The sequence below is a fragment of the Neoarius graeffei genome, chromosome 23, assembly GCF_027579695.1.
Source record: "Neoarius graeffei isolate fNeoGra1 chromosome 23, fNeoGra1.pri, whole genome shotgun sequence".
In the NCBI taxonomy this organism is placed as follows: Eukaryota; Metazoa; Chordata; class Actinopteri; order Siluriformes; family Ariidae; genus Neoarius; species Neoarius graeffei.
In genome coordinates, this window is record NC_083591.1 from 1,098,192 (window position 1) to 1,118,143 (window position 19,952).

At 43.3% G+C, this 19,952-nt stretch overlaps 2 protein-coding genes across 2 annotated transcripts in view; one reads left to right on the plus strand and one right to left on the minus strand.

Moving 5' to 3' along the window:
• The window catches only part of LOC132871416 (putative C-type lectin domain family 20 member A), a 91,838-nt gene that overhangs the window by 45,928 nt on the left and 25,958 nt on the right, over positions 1 to 19,952 (plus strand). The gene's annotated exons all lie outside the window — the stretch shown is intronic.
• LOC132871965 (transcription cofactor HES-6-like) lies at positions 573 to 7,297 on the minus strand. The gene is made up of 5 exons (XM_060906621.1): positions 7,182 to 7,297; positions 6,539 to 6,638; positions 1,377 to 1,463; positions 1,188 to 1,269; positions 573 to 1,066 (listed from the first exon to the last, which is right to left on the minus strand). The coding sequence occupies exons 1-5, from the start codon at positions 7,295 to 7,297 to the stop codon at positions 711 to 713; spliced, it is 741 nt and encodes a 246-aa protein (XP_060762604.1). The 3' UTR covers positions 573 to 710.

The window sequence follows — 19,952 nt, forward strand, 5'->3', positions numbered from 1 at the left end:
TAAGGTTTGAGGGTTGTTGTTTTTTATCATATATTTGTTTGGAAAAGTGCATTATAATCCGTTCCCTCTGAGCTTTTACTGGATTTAGGGGCTTTTTCTTTTCCCTTCTGTCAGTTTAAGACTTGGTTTGAAATCAGATTTTAGTGTTTTCTCTGTTGTTTGTGTGGAGTTCAGTAAAACACTCAGTTACAGATGAATAATCACTCTTACTGTAACTGGACTCAGTTACTGCAGGAGAGAATTTAAAAATGCAAATGAGAATCAAAATACTGCTTCAGACCTGTTTAAAATATTCACCTTAATTTCATAAATAATGTTTATCATTAACAGACAATCAGACATTAAAGTATTATTATTATCATCATCAGCTATAAAACTCATCTATAAATAAATCACTCAGAAAGAATAAACTGGGCTCCAGTCTGACTGCACTCGAAACACACCGAGTATTAAATGATGAAACAGTGGGCAGGCAGCTGAAGGGCTTCATCAGAGTCACATGTGATGAATCTGTGATTATTCCACAATTACAACCGAAATGTTTCCTGAAATGTGCAGCAGCGATGGTCCAGTGTGTGTGTGTGTGTGTGTTATTATAAACCTGATGTGCTGCAGCATCCCTAAAATGTGTAAAGTATTTTTTGTTGATTTGCATTAATTAATTCCGGTTATTGCGTCAGTGTACAGGTGTTTCCGGTGCGCTCGTGGCTCTACCACGGTCTCCACAAGGACGTGCAGTAAGGGGCGGAGCTCCGGTCCTCCTGCTCCTCCTCCCGCCCCCCCGAGCCCGGAGCTGACCCGCTGAAGGTCTCCTCCAGGGCGGAGTTCGGGGACAGAGCCGGTGCGCGCGCTCCCGTAGGAGGCAGAAGCTCGGACCCGAGATCAAAGATGCCGCCCTGCAGGTCCTCGTTTAACGGCAGGCGCTCCAGCAGGTGGTTGAGAAGTTCCGCCGCTACCGGGGCGTCGATGCCGGGGCACGTGGACACGAAGGTGTGAACCTCGTGCATGCACTGGATGTATCCCGCGGTGAAGCGCTCACTGACCTCCCCACCCATCCTGTCCGCCTCTGGGTCTCACACACACACACACACACACACACACCTGCTTAAACATGAGTAAATTGTGGCGCACCACGCGCGGTTAATTAATAAACGTTTGCGTCACGCGCGCGCGGGCTCAGATCTCACCAGGTGTCCGGTCCCGGAGGATGCTCTCCACCCGCTTCACCGTCAGCTCCAGCACTTCTGCGTTCTCCATCTTTGCATGCAACTGCAGAGAGAGAGAGAGAGAGAGAGAGAGAGAGATTGATTACTAATCTGTCTGAGTTCCTCCCGTGTCTCTCCCGGAACCGGTGTGCGCGTGCAGGTGTGCGTCACCTCGGTGTCGGTCAGCAGACCCCGGAGCTCCTGCAGGCTTTCGTTAATGCGCGCGCGCCGCTTCTTCTCCACCAGCGGCTTCCTCATCTGTTCACACAAACCAGTAACACCGGAGAGAAATCCTCATCAGAACATCCTGCAGTTTCTCCAGAGCCTCACTGGGAGCAAATACTTTCAGTCAAACACCACGAGCAGGAGTTCCACACTCCTCTTCTTCTTCTCCCAGTTTCCCATCAGTCACTTTCTCTCTTCCTGCTCTCTCTCTCTCTCTCTCTCTCTGTCTGTCTGCGCTGCGCTGCTTTATTCCTCTGTTTAGGATTTGATTTTTCTTCTACAAATGGATTTGATGTCCAGCCAAATTCTTTAAACGGGCTTCAACAACAACAACAACAACCTCTTATTTACATATTCACACAATGCGTTAGAAAAAACCTCTCTCTCTCTCTCTCATATATATATATATATATATATATATATATATATATATATATATATATAATGTGTATATGCTGTCCATCGTAAACGATGATGACTATGAATTTTGGGAATTTACGTGGAGCAATAACGTGCGTGGGCTGCAAGGCCAGCTTTAGATCTGCATAGTTTCCCACAGAACGGGCATTCATGAGCTGTATCTGTCCACTTGCTGTGTCTAACTGCATGTGCTCTGAGATATCTTGCCTTTCTATCCTTTTCAACTGAGATCTTGGCCTGATGTATGGTTGCTCGCCATTTAGATCTATCAAGAGCATTTTCTGTCCATGTGGAGTCATTTATAGAGCACATCTTCATGTGGCGCTTTAGTGTATCTTTGTATCTTAGCTTTTGGCCACCGCGGTTCCTCCCGCCATAGCTTAGTTCTCCATAAAAGATGGGTTTTGGGAGACGGGTGTCAGGCATTCTCACTAGATGTCCAGCCCACCTGAGCTGTGCAGCCGCAATAAGAGCTTCAACACTTTCTGTGTTGGCTCGTTCAATGACTTCCACATCTGGCACTCTGTCCTTCCAAGATATCTTCAGTAGCTGTCGTAGATGTCGGAGTTGTGTGGCTGTGAGTTTCTTGATGTGTCTGCAGTACAGGGTCATGCAGTCTGTACCATACAGCAGAGATGGTAGAACCACTGGGTTGTAAACATTTGTGGCAGATCACAGACTCCAGGGACACATGTCGGCCCGGGGGCATTTTGAGTTATTGACAGATTCAGAAAGTACAGTTTCTAAGCTTTCCAATGATGCCTTCCATGTGGAGCTCTGACAATATTTGAAGAATGTGTGGCCTTTTGAAAGTGTATACTTCTTAAAACAGAAAAGGGAGAAAATCGCCCTCAAAGTTTTCCATCTCAGCTACTCTGGGTGCAGGGCGGGCACATAATGCTGCTCATTTGCATGACATTAAGGAAAGCTCTACCCCCTACGAGCTAGCACGATGCTACTTTCATCTAAACAAAGATCACCACATCAATTTTCCTTCCATGCAAAGTATGCCCAACACAATTATGAAGTACAAAAATAAGTCCTAAAGTATACTTTAACATTTTGTGGTTGAAAAATTACTCACACCGTAAGAAAGAAAGATAGCACGATGATGACACAACTAACACAACGCTAGTTTCATGTAAAGCCTCGGTCACAACTGGCCGTACAGTACGCGCTCCTACAGCCGGTCTACACACAAAAAACGCAAGAAACGCACGGAGAGCGCACGTGTGAAAAGCACGAGAGCGCGCGTGTGATGTGCTGATTTTCGAGCCGCAGAGGTTCTTTGTCATGTCAAACAAACTCTACGGGCACTTACATTTTTTTCAGGTTGCAAGACAAACTTACGGCCAATGCGCGTCTTTCTCCGTGAAAAAAACCCCCCGCAGCGATTTGGGAAACGCCAAAAATCACACGGCCAAAAAATCGTACAGCCGGTTGTGACCTAGGCTTAACCAAACCACAACACTCTCCGTTACATGCAAAAATAACCACACAGCCTTAGATTAATAAACTCACCCCATCAGAAAGAGAAACGGCGCCTTGCGCACACCAATGCCTCCGATGGAATGTAATCCTAGAACGGTCCGTGTATCATCCGATCATTCAAGTATTCCATTCAATCTGGAAAACGAGGTTGCATTTTTTTTTGCTAGAAATGGTGATCTCCGATGTAAATACCGTGTGTCTGTTTGCTTCGCAGTGTTTCAGCTCCTCTGCGCTCTGTTTAGTAACTCATTCCATAGTGAAATCACACGCCGGTATGCAGTTAAGTAGCCATGCGCTCAGCTCGGATCATACAGCTGATTCGCGGAAAAAAATAAACAAATGACTTAAATCTTCATGTGAATGGCCCATATGGTAATTTACCCACACCCCCCAGCAGGCTACAGTCCTGACAAAAACGAGACAATTTGCAACAAAAAATGTATGCTTTTCCAACAAAACAATCTATTATCTGAAATACTGATTGCATTCTTCAAGATCTCAACTTGCACATGATGGAAAAAAACAAAAATCACAAATTTCGAAAAAAAATGCTTCTTTTGCGATTATCTCGGATTTGTTTCGGCCGACATGCATCGCTGGATTCGGTGAGCGGTCACATTTATCTTTGTGACAAGTCTAATGTCATGTCTAGACCAAAGCTTTTTCTTGAGTGCTCCAAAAACCTTGGAAGTAGAGCCCTGCACTCCCGCGGGAGTCCCGCAGGACCCGCGGGACCCGACGCAAAGCAGTGCGGCGCGGGACAAATTTTGAAAGCTCGTTGCGGGCGCGGGCGGGAGGGGGAGTGCACAATGTGGGCGCGGGCGGGAGAGGTGATAAGCTGCAGTCCCGCTAACTAAAAACGTGTTTAAAATAAAATTTATAAATTATTAATTTATGTCTATTATATATAATTTGTGCTGGATATTTTATTTGGCATTAATAAAAACATTTTAAGATGCCTAAATTTGCGGATGTGGTTGTGGCAGCGGGGGCGTGGCCAAGCAGCAGTCTGTGAATGGAGGGCGGGGTCGGGGAAGGTAGCATGTTTCAGCACCACTGTAGTAATCCCCGATGTGGGTGGAGCACAGAAGCACGGCAGGCGAGAGTTCATGTTCACACCCACTCAGTTTATTGAGCTTTTCAGCTTTCTTTCTTTCTTTCTTTCACTCGTTCACTCACTCACTTACTCACTCACTCACTCACTCACTCACTCACTCACTCACTCACTCACTCACTCACACGTGTTGTGGTTGGGGAGTGAATCCCTCTCCTCTCCTCTCCCCCTCCCTTTATACTCCATCCCGGCAACAAACAAACACACACACACACACACAAATTGACATCAGGTGTAATGACCTAGCCACTTACCTTCCCCGACCCCGCCCTCCATTCACAGACTGCTGCTTGGCCACGCCCCCGCTGCCACAGTGGTCTAATCTCGCATACGTTTCCGATTCCTTTCCGCTCTTCCGTGTTTGAGATCTCCGATCATGGCAGAAGAGCAGAGCTCCTCTAGTGAAGCTCACAATGGGTATCTCTGTAAAGCCTCAGCTGCGCATGCCGCCTGGCAGCGCGCACCCTCGCTACGTGCGCTAGGTGAAATTCCCCAAGCCAATGACAAGAACTTTCGTGAGAAATAACGCGAACGTCTGCATCATGCGGGATTTGTGGGCGGGAGCGGGACAAAATATGGCAGGCGCGGGCAGGAGTGGGACTGAAAATCATAATTCTTTGCGGGAGCGGGACTGCACAATGCGGGAGCGGGACTGAAAATTCTGTCGCGCGCAGACCTCTACTTGGAAGCTGCTTGGATCCGTCTATCAACTTCTGCGTCTGATGAGTTGTTGTTAGTCACTGCACTTCCCAGGTACATGAAACAGTTTGTAGATTTGAGTGGTTCACCCTGGACTTTGATATTAGGTGGAACACTTTCTTTATTTTGAAGAGGAGGTTGAAAGAGCAGTTCTGTCTTGGAGATATTAATCTTGAGCCCAAAAAGATCTGCAGCATTTGCAAAAGCATTCACAATTTTTTGCATTGCAATAGGATAATTTGCTAACAGAGCTGAATCATCTGCATAGAGAAGCTCTCGGATGCAGATCTCTCGGATTTTTGTTTTTGCTCGGAGTCTTGCCAGGTTGAATGGGTTCCCATCTGTTCGAGTGCGTAAATAAATGCCATCAAGACCAGTGGGCATTGTTTCCAAAACAGCTGATAGGAACATTGTGAAGAGGGTTGGTGCAAGGACGCAGCCTTGTTTTACCCCATGATTGACTTTGAAAGGTTCAGTGAAGTTACCACCTACTGTTACTCTTCCCTCCATGCCATCGTGAAATAATTGGATGATCTTAATGATTTTCTGAGAACAGCCATAGGCCTGCAGAACTTTCCAGAGTGTTGTTCTATCAACAGTGTCAAAAGCCTTTGAGAAGTCGACACATCCAATATACAAAGGTTGCTGTTGTTCTATTGCCTTTTCTTGCAGTTGACGAAGTGAAAAAATCATGTCAGTTGTAGATCTGCCGGCTCTGAAGCCACACTGACTCTCAGGTAGAGTGTTTTCTGATATACGCTTCAGTCTGTTGAGGATGATCTTGGCAAATATTTTAGCTGTGACTGACAGAAGAGATATACCCCGGTGGTTTCCACAGTCACTTCTTTCTCCTTTCTGTTTGTATATTGTTACAATTACAGCATCTTTGAAATCTTGTGGAAGACAGGATCTTTCAAAACAGGTGTTGAAGAGGTCAAGCAACACAGCCTTTAGCTTTTCACCCCCATGCTTCAGTACTTCAGCTGGAATACCATCCTGTCCCGGTGATTTACCACTTTTGGTGCTTTTCAGTGCTTTCTCCAGTTCATCCATGGTAATTGGGTCACATAGATCATCACGCACCGGCCGTTTGGTCAATCCATCACACGCATTGGGTTTTGCTGATCCTTGTTGGTTGAGGAGGGTACAAAAGTGCTCCTTCCATCGTTCAGTAATTTCACCTTTTGTCTGTATAAATTTTGCTACCATCTGCAGATTTCACAGGAACAACTGTATTTGTTTTTGGACCATAGATGGCTTTCAGTGCAGAAAAAAGTCCTTTAGTATCATTTCTATCAGCCATGCCTTGCATCTCCTCTGCCAGCTTTGACCACCAGTCATCTTTTAGTCTACGAATTTCCTTCTGTACTTTGGCTTTCACAACCTTGAAGTCAGCTTTACTCTTTTCCGAGTTCACGTTCAGGTGTTTTTTGAAAAGCACATCTTTTTCATTTAATAGCTTTTGGATTGATTCTTCATTATCCCTAAACCAGTCAGGGGATTTTCTTTTTGGGTATCCTAGCAAATCCTCTGATACTTGGCATATTATGTTCTTAAGTTGTTTCTATTGCATTTCGACATCATCACCTTGGGAGATCATGGTGTTTTCTACAAGCGCGCTTGTAATCCCATCTGCTAGTCTAGATTGATGTTCTGGATTGGAGAGCTTGGTACAATTTAGTCTTCTAGGGGATTTACTAGCTGTTTTACGTCTCTTGCAGAGGATCTTGAATTTGAGCTGAGATCTTACTAAAAAATGGTCTGTCAAGCATTCAGCGCCTCGCAATGCCTTGGTGCAAAGCACATCTGAGAGATTTGATCTTCGAGTTAATACATAGTCTAAGAGATGGGGATGTTTGGATCTTGGATGTGTCCAGGTGAAGTAGTTCTTATCTGGTTGTTTGAAGAAGGTGTTAGTAATGCATAGATCAAGTTCAATACAAATATTTAAGAGCAGTTCTCCATTTTGATTTTTATTTCCTTTGCCGAATTTACCAATGACTTCTGGATATGTCACATAGTCACACCCAATACGTGCATTGAAGTCACCAAGTACCAGGAGTTTATCTTCCTTTGGGACTTTTTCTAAACAGTTCTTCAGTTCTTGATAGAAACTTTCTTTGTCTTCATCAGAGTAGGACATGGTAGGGGCATAGATGCAGAAAAGAGTCAGATGCCGAGACTTTCCAATGTGAAGACGTAAGCTCATAAGTCTCTCTGAGAAACCTGTCGGTAATTTGGGCAGACTTTTTGCAAGGTTATTATGAACTGCAAAGGCTACGCCTGCCTCACGTCGACCTGATGTTTTCCCAATCCAGTAAAAAGTGTAGTGTCTTTCCTGGAGTTGTCCTTCTCCTTCCATTCTTGTTTCTTGTAGAGCAGCAATGTCGATGCTGTATTTGCTGAGTTCAATGTCGATCAGTGCAGATCTCCTTTCTGGTCTAGTGTCGTTGTCCAACATTGTTCTGACATTCCATGTTGCCACAGTAAATTTGTTCTTTTGTTTCCTCTCGCTGTGATGAAGGCCCGCTGACCGCGCGTTGCCATCCAGGTTAAAATCTGAGCAAGCTTTGTTTACCCACACCTTTTCTAGGGGCTTCCCCAATTGGGGTAGGCAGTGCTGTCCCTGAAAAGGGCTGCCTAGGCACTCATATAGCTGCCGATATTTGCCTTTGCTCAAGGTTGACAAAGTAACGACCATCTAACATGAGTCGCCTGTGTGCAGAGGCTTCGCTAGTAGCTACCAGCTTCTCAGGCCTGCTACCATCACGCTTCCTTCCATCGCCACAGGACTTTCTATTTGGGGAAGTACTTCCTCGTAAGCATCCCAAAATCATGCCTTGCATGGTAAAAAAGTATGCTATATGCTAATTATCGACAAAGTTCTGTTTTTCCTTTAATCCCCTTATTCCAGCTCATAGCGCAGATTTCTCGGGGTTTTTTAAAATTTCCTCAATTATAATAATAATAATAATTTTATATCGCACTGAAAGGTTTGTTTCCTAAAGCTCATTATTCTGCAGCTCAGGTGATTTGAAGCTGAAGGGACTCGACCCATTAAACCACTGTCCCAGCTAAACTACAGTCACGTGACCATGCTCATCAACACACAGTAAATATAAAGATCCAGAACAGTTCCTCCTGATGGAAGCAAAAGGAAAGGTACCGTTTAGTACCCTGAAGATTTGATTTTTATATATTTTATTCACAGAAAGTTTGGTTAAAACAATCTGAAATGTTTGAATGAAATCTTAAATATAATATAAACAACATATTCTGAATATATTCACCTTTAAAAGAAAACTAATATAATGAGGTGCTGTATTTGTGCTGCACTTTCACATGTGGGCTTTTATTCTGCTAAAGGTGGAGAAAATGAACCTTTGGTACCAAATGGTACTTTTCAGTCGCGCGACACAATCAGACTCCTTACCTTCCGGTCTCCTCTCCAGTCTTCCGCTTCCGAAACCGCCCACAAGCCGACTTTACCTGCGCGAGACTCGTACGCCATGACGGAACCGGGTCCGGGTCGGTACCGGAGCACTTCAGGTGTGTGTGTGTGTGTGTTCGCACTGCTCCACACATGAAGAGGATGAGCGCGAGCCGGGGCGTGACGCAGAGCCTCACTGACCAATCAGAGCGCGAGTTTATGTGCCATCCATTATTTATTTGTTTGTTTGATTGTTTTGTCAGTTGTATTTATTGGTTCTTTTATTTGTCTTCGCTTTTTTATTTACGAAAATTTTTTTTTATCGATTTATGGTATTTATTTTATTCCCTTTCATTCTTGAAGCCTTTCTTCCTTTGAGTGAGAGGAGAGCAGCGCTGAGCTGCTCCTCACTGAGCTCTCCTTCTGCTCCTCACTGAGCTGCTCCTCACTGAGCTCTCCTTCTGCTCCTCACTGAGCTCTCCTTCTGCTCCTCACTGAGCTCCTCCTCCCTGAGCTCTCCTTCTGCTCCTCCCTGAGCTCTCCTTCTGCTCTTCCCTGAGCTCTCCTTCTGCTCCTCACTGAGCTCTCCTTCTGCTCCTCACTGAGCTGCTCCTCACTGAGCTCTCCTTCTGCTCCTCACTGAGCTGCTCCTCACTGAGCTCTCCTTCTGCTCCTCACTGAGCTCTCCTTCTGCTCCTCACTGAGCTCCTCCTCCCTGAGCTCTCCTTCTGCTCCTCCCTGAGCTCTCCTTCTGCTCCTCCCTGAGCTCTCCTTCTGCTCCTCACTGAGCTCTCCTTCTGCTCCTCACTGAGCTGCTCCTCACTGAGCTCTCCTTCTGCTCCTCACTGAGCTGCTCCTCACTGAGCTCTCCTTCTGCTCCTCACTGAGCTCCTCCTCACTGAGCTCTCCTTCTGCTCCTCACTGAGCTCTCCTTCTGCTCCTCCCTGAGCTCTCCTTCTGCTCCTCACTGAGCTCTCCTTCTGCTCCTCACTGAGCTGCTCCTCACTGAGCTCTCCTTCTGCTCCTCACTGAGCTGCTCCTCACTGAGCTCTCCTGCTGCTCCTCACTGAGCTCTCCTGCTGCTCCTCACTGAGCTGCTCCTCACTGAGCTCTCCTTCTGCTCCTCACTGAGCTCTCCTGCTGCTCCTCACTGAGCTCTCCTTCTGCTCCTCACTGAGCTGCTCCTCACTGAGCTCTCCTTCTGCTCCTCACTGAGCTCTCCTTCTGCTCCTCACTGAGCTCTCCTTCTGCTCCTCCCTGAGGCCTTCACTGGAACTTTTTGCACCTTCAGGATCTTTTACCTGGAAAAAGGTGCACGGAGTGAATTACTGCCTATTTTAAAAGCTCACTATGTTCACACTTCCGGGTGAAAAATAAAATATTACTTTGTCCGGTCCTGTGGGGTTTTTGTGAGAGTGTTTCACTGATAAACAACATTTATTCATTCGTTTGTTTGTTTATGTATTTGTCATAATGATGCACACTTGAATGAATCCACGTCACTTCCGCTCTCTGTCCATCCCACCTGCAGCTGGTTTGTGTTCACTGTTCTCAGAAAACAGACAGACAGAGAGAGAGACAGACAGACAGACAGACAGACAGCTGGGCGCGTGGAGACACAGAGGCCAATTAGAACCGCAGAGCAGCGCGAACGACAGATGGTGGTGTGTGTGTGTGTGTGTATACTATATAATTGTATGAAATATAGATAATACAGTTAGTAATTTTGCCAGTGAATGGGGCGTGGCTTTGCTCCTTCAGTTCCAGTAGAGGAGGTGTGGCCTCTGTCCTCATGGAGGCGTGGTCTCTGTACCTGTCCGTCTCAGTAGAGGAGGAATGCTCGCCCAGTGAAGAATAAATTAATAAAGATAGATAATGCAGTGTGTGTGTGTGTGTGTGTGTGTGTGTGTGTGTAGGCGTGTCTGTACTGTGAGGACGACGCTGGCGCTCTGTTAGAAGACGAACTGCCTGAAATAAACCTTGGCATTCTGGGAGGAGAGGTGGTGCCAGAAGAGGGCGTGTCTCACATACAGGAAGAGGAGGGGCATCCAGTCTTAGACTGTGTTTCCTAGCACCTCCCCAAAGCGTAAAAACATAGCGTGCTTTCAGACAGTGAGATGACATCAAAACAGAATTAAATGTAATAAATTCTAAAATGTGGAGAGAATTTGAATAGAATAGTGCAGACTGTATAAACGATCAGCTGTGTTTATTATTCACACCACAAACCTCCCGTATTTACACACAGGACCAGCAAATACTTTATCATTTTTCAAACAAATCTATGACAAATAAAGCCTTTTGGTTATTTTAAAGCTTTAATCATTTTATTGTTTTATTTATGTTACTTAAACATAACAGTTTTTTTACATTTCTGTTTTTGGTTTGGGTCATATTTGTTTTTATTGCGTGTGTCTCATGTTTTATCTGTACTTTTGGTATTTCTGTGTTTATTGTTTGCTTCAGTTGGTGGCGAAGACGGTTAATTTATTTAAACTCTGGATCTGTTGACTCTCGCTGTTAAACTGTTTTTATTCGATCGAACACATTACTTTTGTTGATCGAGCTTCTGTTACTTCCTGTGTGTTTCTGGTGGTTTTGTGGTGTAAAGGATGAATAATAAACGACAGTATGAGCGCTGCACTGTTTTATTCATGTCACATGACTGTTTATTATTATTATTATTATTATTGGTTTTGCAAATTCGGGTTTATTTTTGTCTGAAGTGTGCAAGAACAACCATCAGAACCTCTTACACTGTGAACGTTTTACATTTTTCATTTCTTACTTGAGTCAGAAATTAGTTTTTTAACAAAGTAATGAATATAGATATAGTTTTAATTAGATTATTATAATCTGGGAGTAAGTATATGTGTTGTACAGAACAAATGTCCCTGAAGCGCGTGTGTGTGTGTGTGTGTGTGTTTGTTCCTGTACACACTGAGTGATAAAAACACACTCAGTTTCAGCTCAACATGGTAACAAACAGAATCGGCCAATCAGCTTCCAGCTCTACAGGAAGTACTTACTGTGTTTTTCAGCTGTCTGTTTCAGTGCTGCTTCTAAACTCATCGACTTCCTCGAACACTTTGAGACCGAAAAGAGACTGTTACACCCTGCAGCTGATTATTTTCCTTGAACTGCACGTCCCCAAGTGTTTTATTCCCCTTACACCACAGCACAATGCCAACAATTACCGGTTTTAAAAAATGTATTAAACAACCTTTCTTCCATTTACAGTTCCATTTAATATTGTGGAACGTCCACATTCCCACGTTAAAGCAGCTATAAACAGTCGTTCCCTCACCACTCTCTCTTTTCTCTCCAAGTCAATAAGAGAAAAATAATCAGTTTGTTCCATCACGTTACTGAGAAACTGTAAAGAAGCGTAAACTCCTCTGTCCTTACAGTTCCAGCTTCACCTCTGACTGTTACACAGCGCTGACGCTGGAGACTCCTTCCAGAGACATGACATTTGTCACCACTTTAACAGTTACACTTGTTTTTAATCTGTTTCTCGTCACTGAAGTGTCCGCGATACACGGCCCTGTGAATGAGCTGTTACTACAGAAACTAACGAGTGCATTAATTTTCCATAAACCTGTGATGTGCAGCTGCACCACTGTCAGAGCTGCTGTGATAGACAATTAATCAATACCTTCTGACCAATCAGAGCCCAAGTGTGGGACAAACTGCGAAATGTTTATCGTTCTTTTATGAGTATAAACCACCTCACTCTGACTCATAAAGTCAGATTGCAATGCATTCTGGGTAAACTGTCTCACATCACAAACCTTACTTTGTTTCCTCTGAGAAACGAGCAAATGTCGTGCAGTTAAAAAAAAAAAGCAGTATGGAAGCTTGCTGCACTCACCTGTCCCATCATGCATCACTGAACACAAAGGGCAGGGCTTAAGAGGTAACAGCCAGAGCTGCCATGGCAACCAGTGACAACAGGAACATTTCCTCTGTGCTTTTGAGTCCAAATGTTACTTTAACTGTAGCTTTACAATTTAAACAAACAAACCTATGCAGTTTGTTAGCAGCACTGAGCACGCTGACGTCAGCTCGCACCGAACGCACGCTGCCATTTTTATTCCACAGAACAAAACGGTTTGTGTTTGAAGTGCACGTGTATTACACCAAAGTAAACACATTTAAGTATTAAATGGGCACGGTGGTGTAGCGGTTCGCACTGTCGCCTCACAGCAAGAAGGTTCTGGGTTCGAGCCCCGTGGCCGGCGAGGGCCTTTCTGTGTGGAGTTTGCATGTTCTCCCCATGTCCGTGTGGGTTTCCTCTGGGTGCTCAGGTTTCTTCCACAGTCCAAAGACATGCGGTTTGGTTAACATGGGCTGAAGTGCCCAAGAGTGGTGGCGCACACGTACGCAGCGGCTTTACTCTCCTATGATGATCTAAATTTCGTTGTACATTTGTGCAGTGACGATAACGACATTCTCATTATTAGTGAGACGCAGCAAACAAACTACAAGCTAAAAAATATCTGAAGTGTGCTTCAGGAGGGAGCCGAGGGGAAGTGCACGAGTGTGTGTTAAAAACAGTACTGAAACCAGGCCAAGGAAATTTACAGAATGGATGTAAAACTGGAGTGTGAAGGGACCAAATGGACATGTCTCTCTCTCTCTCTCTCTCTCTTTAATGACTTTTATGTCTCTGTACAGCCCTGTGATGACCTGGCGACTTGTCCAGGGTGTACCCCGCCTTTCGCCCGTAGTCAGCTGGGGTAGGCTCCAGCTTGCCTGCGACCCTGTAGAAGGATAAAGCGGCTAGAGATAATGAGATGAGATGAGATGAGATGTCTCTGTACTTGGCGGTGAAATGGAGATTCTTGCTGTTACACACTTTATTTTCACTCTGGAGTTCTATTGCATTTTGTTTTATAAAATGGATATTAAACTGGGAAAGTGAACATGACGCTTCTCTCTGTCTGTCATTGCTGTGATAATATAATCAACAAAACCTGAGACAGTCACACCGCTGACCACCACTTCACAATCCTGCGCCATGCACCGTTCACTTTTTATTATAATAAATATTTAGTGTCCTGCTTAAGGCAAGTTTAGTTAGTTTTATACTCCATGTTTTGTCTTGAAGAATTAATTCTTTAATTGGCTGCTCATTTGCTCGCCCACAAACGGGGCGTGGCCTCTACAGCAACGTAGAATGTAAAGAGTGTCCCTACGCCGAGTGACCGCTAGGGGGCGGAGATGTTCACAGCAGGTCTGAAACCATCATTTACCCAGACAGCAGTTTCCCTGGAAATTTCCACCAATAAATCAGATGAAAAATAAACGCCACACATTCCGGCTGTCAGATTCCTTTTAAAACGGAATTAAAATTATAGATTAGCATTAAATAGTATATTAATAAGTCTGTATTTTATTGATATCATCATTCTCGCGATAAATGTGAGATCATGAATATGAACTCTGTGCTGTTGGATGGTTTAATAAGAAATACCATAAAACTACATCCTCAATCACACAAACATCAACTTCATGTACAAGTAAATGTGATATATAAGAAAATATACATGTCATTTATATGAACTGTACACTATATACACTAATACGGCCCCATGAGGACAGTTGAGGGTTATACCTGTTAAAACTGTTAATATTATAGTCAGGCTGTCTGTTGTTGCCCAAATGAGGATGGGTTCCCTTTTGAGTCTGGTTCCTCTCGAGGTTTCTTCCTCATGTCGTCTGAGGGAGTTTTTCCTTGCCACCGTCGCCACAGGCTTCATCATTGGGGATAGATTAGGGATAAAATTAGCTCATGTTTTAAGTCGTTCAAATTCTGTAAAGCTGCTTTGCAACAATGTTTATTGTTAAAAGCGCTATACAAATAAACTTGATTTGATTTGATTAATATACACAACTTATGTGTATGATCAGTTCATCCATATAAAGAGCTCCTTCTGTCTTCCCCACAGCTTGTTGCAGAATTTTACACACTGCCCTTAAATAAAGATAAAATATAGAATTGTTTGAGCTGAAGGTCTTTCACTTTTTTCCACCTGATGCAGTTACAAGCTTTGACCAGCAGGCGGACCAGAGAGCGACTCAACCCTGCACTTTTCTCCACTCACTCGTTTTAACCCCCCCCATCTTTTCTTAAATAAATGAATACACACCACTCATCAAATATATAATATTACTCTGTAGATCTGAATTATGAGTTTGATATTAGTGTTTGTAATGAGTGGATTTAAAACGTGTATTTAATACAGGAGGTTACAGATCAGAAATGACCACATTCTACTTTAAATAATTATTATTACAGTAAGAACACATCACTGCTGTACTGCTTCTGTCCACCTGTTTAAGAACAACTCACTTATTACAGTGTAATGAAATAAATGACAGTTTAACAGTCTGGTGGAAGACAAGCCTGAATTATATTTGAGGTTCAATTTCACCAGAACACAGATGATTGCCTCATAATCATGCTAATAACTTCATATTTCTTTTTTTCCTCTATAAGTTTAGTCTTGTAGATGAAGGATGAGATTTAATCTGTCTGAAAATAACAGCACTTATTATTTATCCTGAAGTGCAAAATGTGTTATAGTGGCCTGACAAGTTTATTTCATATTAATGGAATTATTCACAAATTTACTCCAGAAACCAAAGTTTTATTATCAAGTGTGTATAATATTAACACCCTGGATGTTCTGTTCCTCTGTGCTACTCGACACCATTATGCTCATTTTGCTCTCTTTTGCTTTTACATTTATTTTTGTCCTCAGAACATCCGTGTATGAATTCCACACTAACACACTTCCTTTTCAGATTACATCTAAATGCAAAATATCTGAACACACTTCTGCTTTTAAAACAATGTTTGTTATATTTATTATTTTTAAACTGGGGCTGCACGGTGGTGTAGTGGTTAGCGCTGTCGCCTCACAGCAAGAAGGTCTGGGTTCGAGCCCCGGGGCCGGCGAGGGCCTTTCTGTGCGGAGTTTGCATGTTCTCCCCGTGTCCGCGTGGGTTTCCTCCGGGTGCTCCGGTTTCCCCCACAGTCCAAAGACATGCAGGTTAGGTTAACTGGTGACTCTAAATTGAGCGTAGGTGTGAATGTGAGTGTGAATGGTTGTCTGTGTCTATGTGTCAGCCCTGTGATGACCTGGCGACTTGTCCAGGGTGAACCCCGCCTTTCGCCCGTAGTCAGCTGGGATAGGATCCAGCTCGCCTGCGACCCTGTAGAACAGGATAAAGCGGCTACAGATAATGAGATGAGATTTTTAAACTGCAGTAAGTTCATCATGTCGGTGTTAGTGAAGTTCCATCTGCAGTGTGTGTGTGTTTATACATTACCTTTATAACTTTATTACCTTTTCCTGCTTTATCAGGTTCAACAAAATTTACATCCTATTTTTCAACACTTCAAATAACTTCAGCATGTAAAAGTGTAAATAATGTTGATTTTAACTCTCCTGGATATCATCTCACACTGGAAGCCCACTGTGGTTCTTCTAAAACTGTTCACTTTCTGCTTTTGGTGGGAAAAGGTCTTTAGTGTCCGTCTCTGACCGTTACTGACTTCCTCTGTGTGAGATTATGAACTCTTGTCTTTCTTCGGACAAATCCCATTTACAGAAAAGTTGGGATATTTTTCAAAATGCAACAAAAACAAAAATCTGTGATTTGTTAATTCATGCAAACATTTATTTAACTGAGATTAAAAAAAAAGTACAAAGAAAAGATTTAATAGTTTTACTGACCAACTTCATTGTATTTTGTCAAAAGAAGTTGGGTCAGAGGCATTATTACCGTTGTGTTCCATCACCTTTCCTTTAGCAAGTGTTTCCAGGCAAAACAAACCGCGCCCGGTAGCACTTCTGATGAATATGAAGGAAGAGATCACAAAAAAATAGGTCCCCTATGGGTCCATGTGGCTGCTGCTTATACAGTTGTGGTCAGAAGTTTACATACAGTGACATGAATGTCATCTTGGATCTGAATGTCAGGGCAATATTTGGGCTTTCAGTCATTTCTTTGAACTGTTCTTTTTCTGTGGCAGAATGATTGTACAGCACACAGCTTTAATTAAAAAAACACTAGAATTTCTTTGGGTTTTCTGAAATCAACACAGGGTCAAAATTATACATACAGCACACCTAATATTTGGGTAAAATGTCTCTTCGCAAGATTCACCTTGACGAAACATTTTGGTTTACTATGAACAAGCTTCTGGCAGAATTCTGGTTGGATATTTCACGACTCTTCATGGTAGAATTGGTAGAGTTCAATGAAATTTTTTTTTCTTGGCATGGACTCGACTTATAAGCACGGTCCATATATTTTCAATAGGGTTGAAGTCAGGACTTGTTTTAAGCTTAATGTGAGCCTGCTTTATCCTCCACAACCAGCTCTGATGCGTGTTTGGGTTCATTGTCCTGTCGTAACTCCCAAGTTGTGTTCAAATTTCTGATAGTTTATGCTGAAGAATTCTGAGGTGATCCTCCTTCTTCATTATTCCATCCACTTTGTGCAATGAATCAGTTCCACTGGCAGCAAAACAGCCCCAGAGCATGATGATCCTACCACCACCACCAGCTGCTACAGTGTCCCTCTGTACATGGTGGTCATTTGCCCCTTTTTCACCAAAGCATTTCCAGGACTGGTTCGGGGCCAGTGCTTAGTTTGGAACCGGGTTTTCTGTTTCCACTGAACAAAGAACTGGCTCTGGGCAGAAAAAACGGTTCCAGGGTAGCGCCAACTCTCTGCTGGGCCAGAGGAAAGAACTGCTTACGTCAGTGTGTGTGGGGGGGGGAGTTGTTAAGACCAACAACAATAGCAAGACCGCGAGAGGGCGCCATTTCTGATCCCAATGAAGCACCGTAAAGCCAGAAGCAGCAGCTGTACAAACGCGGAGTCATCCATTATTGTTGTTGTTGTTGTTGTTGTTGCTGCTTCTTCTTCTCCATGTTGTTGTTGCTTCGATGTTCGCGCCAAGGTTTATGCAAACACGCGATGTAACTGATGTATACAGTGATGTAATGACATGGCTCCCCTTAGCACCGCGAGCTATGGAAAAGCAAACTGGTTCTCAGCTGGCTCGCAAGTTGAACGAGTTGTGAACCAGCACCAGCACTGGCCCCGAACCAGCCCTGGAACTGATTTGGTGGAAAAGGGGTAATTGTGGCCAAACAACTCAATCTTTGTCTCATCTGACCATACAGCTTTCCTCCAGAAGGCTTTTCCTTTGCCCAAGTGGTCAGCTTCAAACTTTAGTTATGCTTGAAGATGCCAATTTTGGAGCAGGAGGTTATTTCTTGAAGAGCAGCCTCTTAGTCCATGGTGATCTGAACTGTAGACAGACAGTGATCCATCAGCTTCCAGTTCATGGCAGGGCTGTGCCATGATGGTTCCCAGGTTGTTCCTGAGCATCCAAAGTCAAGTCAAGTCAAGTCAACTTTATTGTCAAATATGCTATACATGCTCAACATACAGCACAGATGAAATTTCAGTCCTCTCTGACCCACGGTGCAAACAGGCAATGCAATAAATAAAAATAGAATAACTGAAATAAACAATATAAATAGTATAAACACTCTAGATAAGAAATAGACATAGACTAAACACTCACAGGTATATATATATATATATATATATATATATATATATATATATATATATATATATATATATATACACACACACACACACACACACACACACACACACACAACCCCAATTCCAAAAAAGTTGGGACAAAGTACAAATTGTAAATAAAAACGGAATGCAATAATTTACAAATCTCAAAAACTGATATTGTATTCACAATAGAACATAGACAACATATCAAATGTCGAAAGTGAGACATTTTGAAATTTCATGCCAAATATTGGCTCATTTGAAATTTCATGACAGCAACACATCTCAAAAAAGTTGGGACAGGGGCAATAAGAGGCTGGAAAAGTTAAAGGTGCAAAAAAGGAACAGCTGGAGGACCAAATTGCAACTCATTAGGTCAATTGGCAATAGGTCATTAACATGACTGGGTATAAAAAGAGCATCTTGGAGTGGCAGCGGCTCTCAGAAGTAAAGATGGGAAGAGGATCACCAATCCCCCTAATTCTGCGCCGACAAATAGTGGAGCAATATCAGAAAGGAGTTCGACAGTGTAAAATTGCAAAGAGTTTGAACATATCATCATCTACAGTGCATAATATCATCAAAAGATTCAGAGAATCTGGAAGAATCTCTGTGCGTAAGGGTCAAGGCCGGAAAACCATACTGGGTGCCCGTGATCTTCGGGCCCTTAGACGGCACTGCATCACATACAGGCATGCTTCTGTATTGGAAATCACAAAATGGGCTCAGGAATATTTCCAGAGAACATTATCTGTGAACACAATTCACCGTGCCATCCGCCGTTGCCAGCTAAAACTCTATAGTTCAAAAGAAGAAGCCGTATCTAAACATGATCCAGAAGCGCAGACGTCTTCTCTGGGCCAAGGCTCATTTAAAATGGACTGTGGCAAAGTGGAAAACTGTTCTGTGGTCAGACGAATCAAAATTTAAAGTTCTTTATGGAAATCAGGGACGCCGTGTCATTCGGACTAAAGAGGAGAAGGACGACCCGAGTTGTTATCGGCGCTCAGTTCAGAAGCCTGCATCTCTGATGGTATGGGGTTGCATTAGTGTGTGTGGCATGGGCAGCTTACACATCTGGAAAGACACCATCAATGCTGAAAGGTATATCCAGGTTCTAGAGCAACATATGCTCCCATCCAGACGACGTCTCTTTCAGGGAAGACCTTGCATTTTCCAACATGACAATGCCAAACCACATACTGCATCAATTACAGCATCATGGCTGCGTAGAAGAAGGGTCCGGGTACTGAACTGGCCAGCCTGCAGTCCAGACCTAAGACAGTTGAGCAACTAGAATCCTACATTAGACAAGAATGGGTTAACATTCCTATCCCTAAACTTGAGCAACTTGTCTCCTCAGTCCCCAGACGTTTACAGACTGTTGTAAAGAGAAAAGGGGATGTCTCACAGTGGGAAACATGGCCTTGTCCCAACTTTTTTGAGATGTGTTGTTGTCATGAAATTTAAAATCACCTAATTTTTCTCTTTAAATGATACATTTTCTCAGTTTAAACATTTGATATGTCATCTATGTTCTATTCTGAATAAAATATGGAATTTTGAAACTTCCACATCATTGCATTCCGTTTTTATTTACAATTTGTATTTTGTCCCAACTTTTTTGGAATCAGGGTTATATATATATATATATATATATATATATATATATATAATCTCATTATCTCTAGCCGCTTTATCCTTCTACAGGGTCGCAGGCAAGCTGGAGCCTATCCCAGCTGAC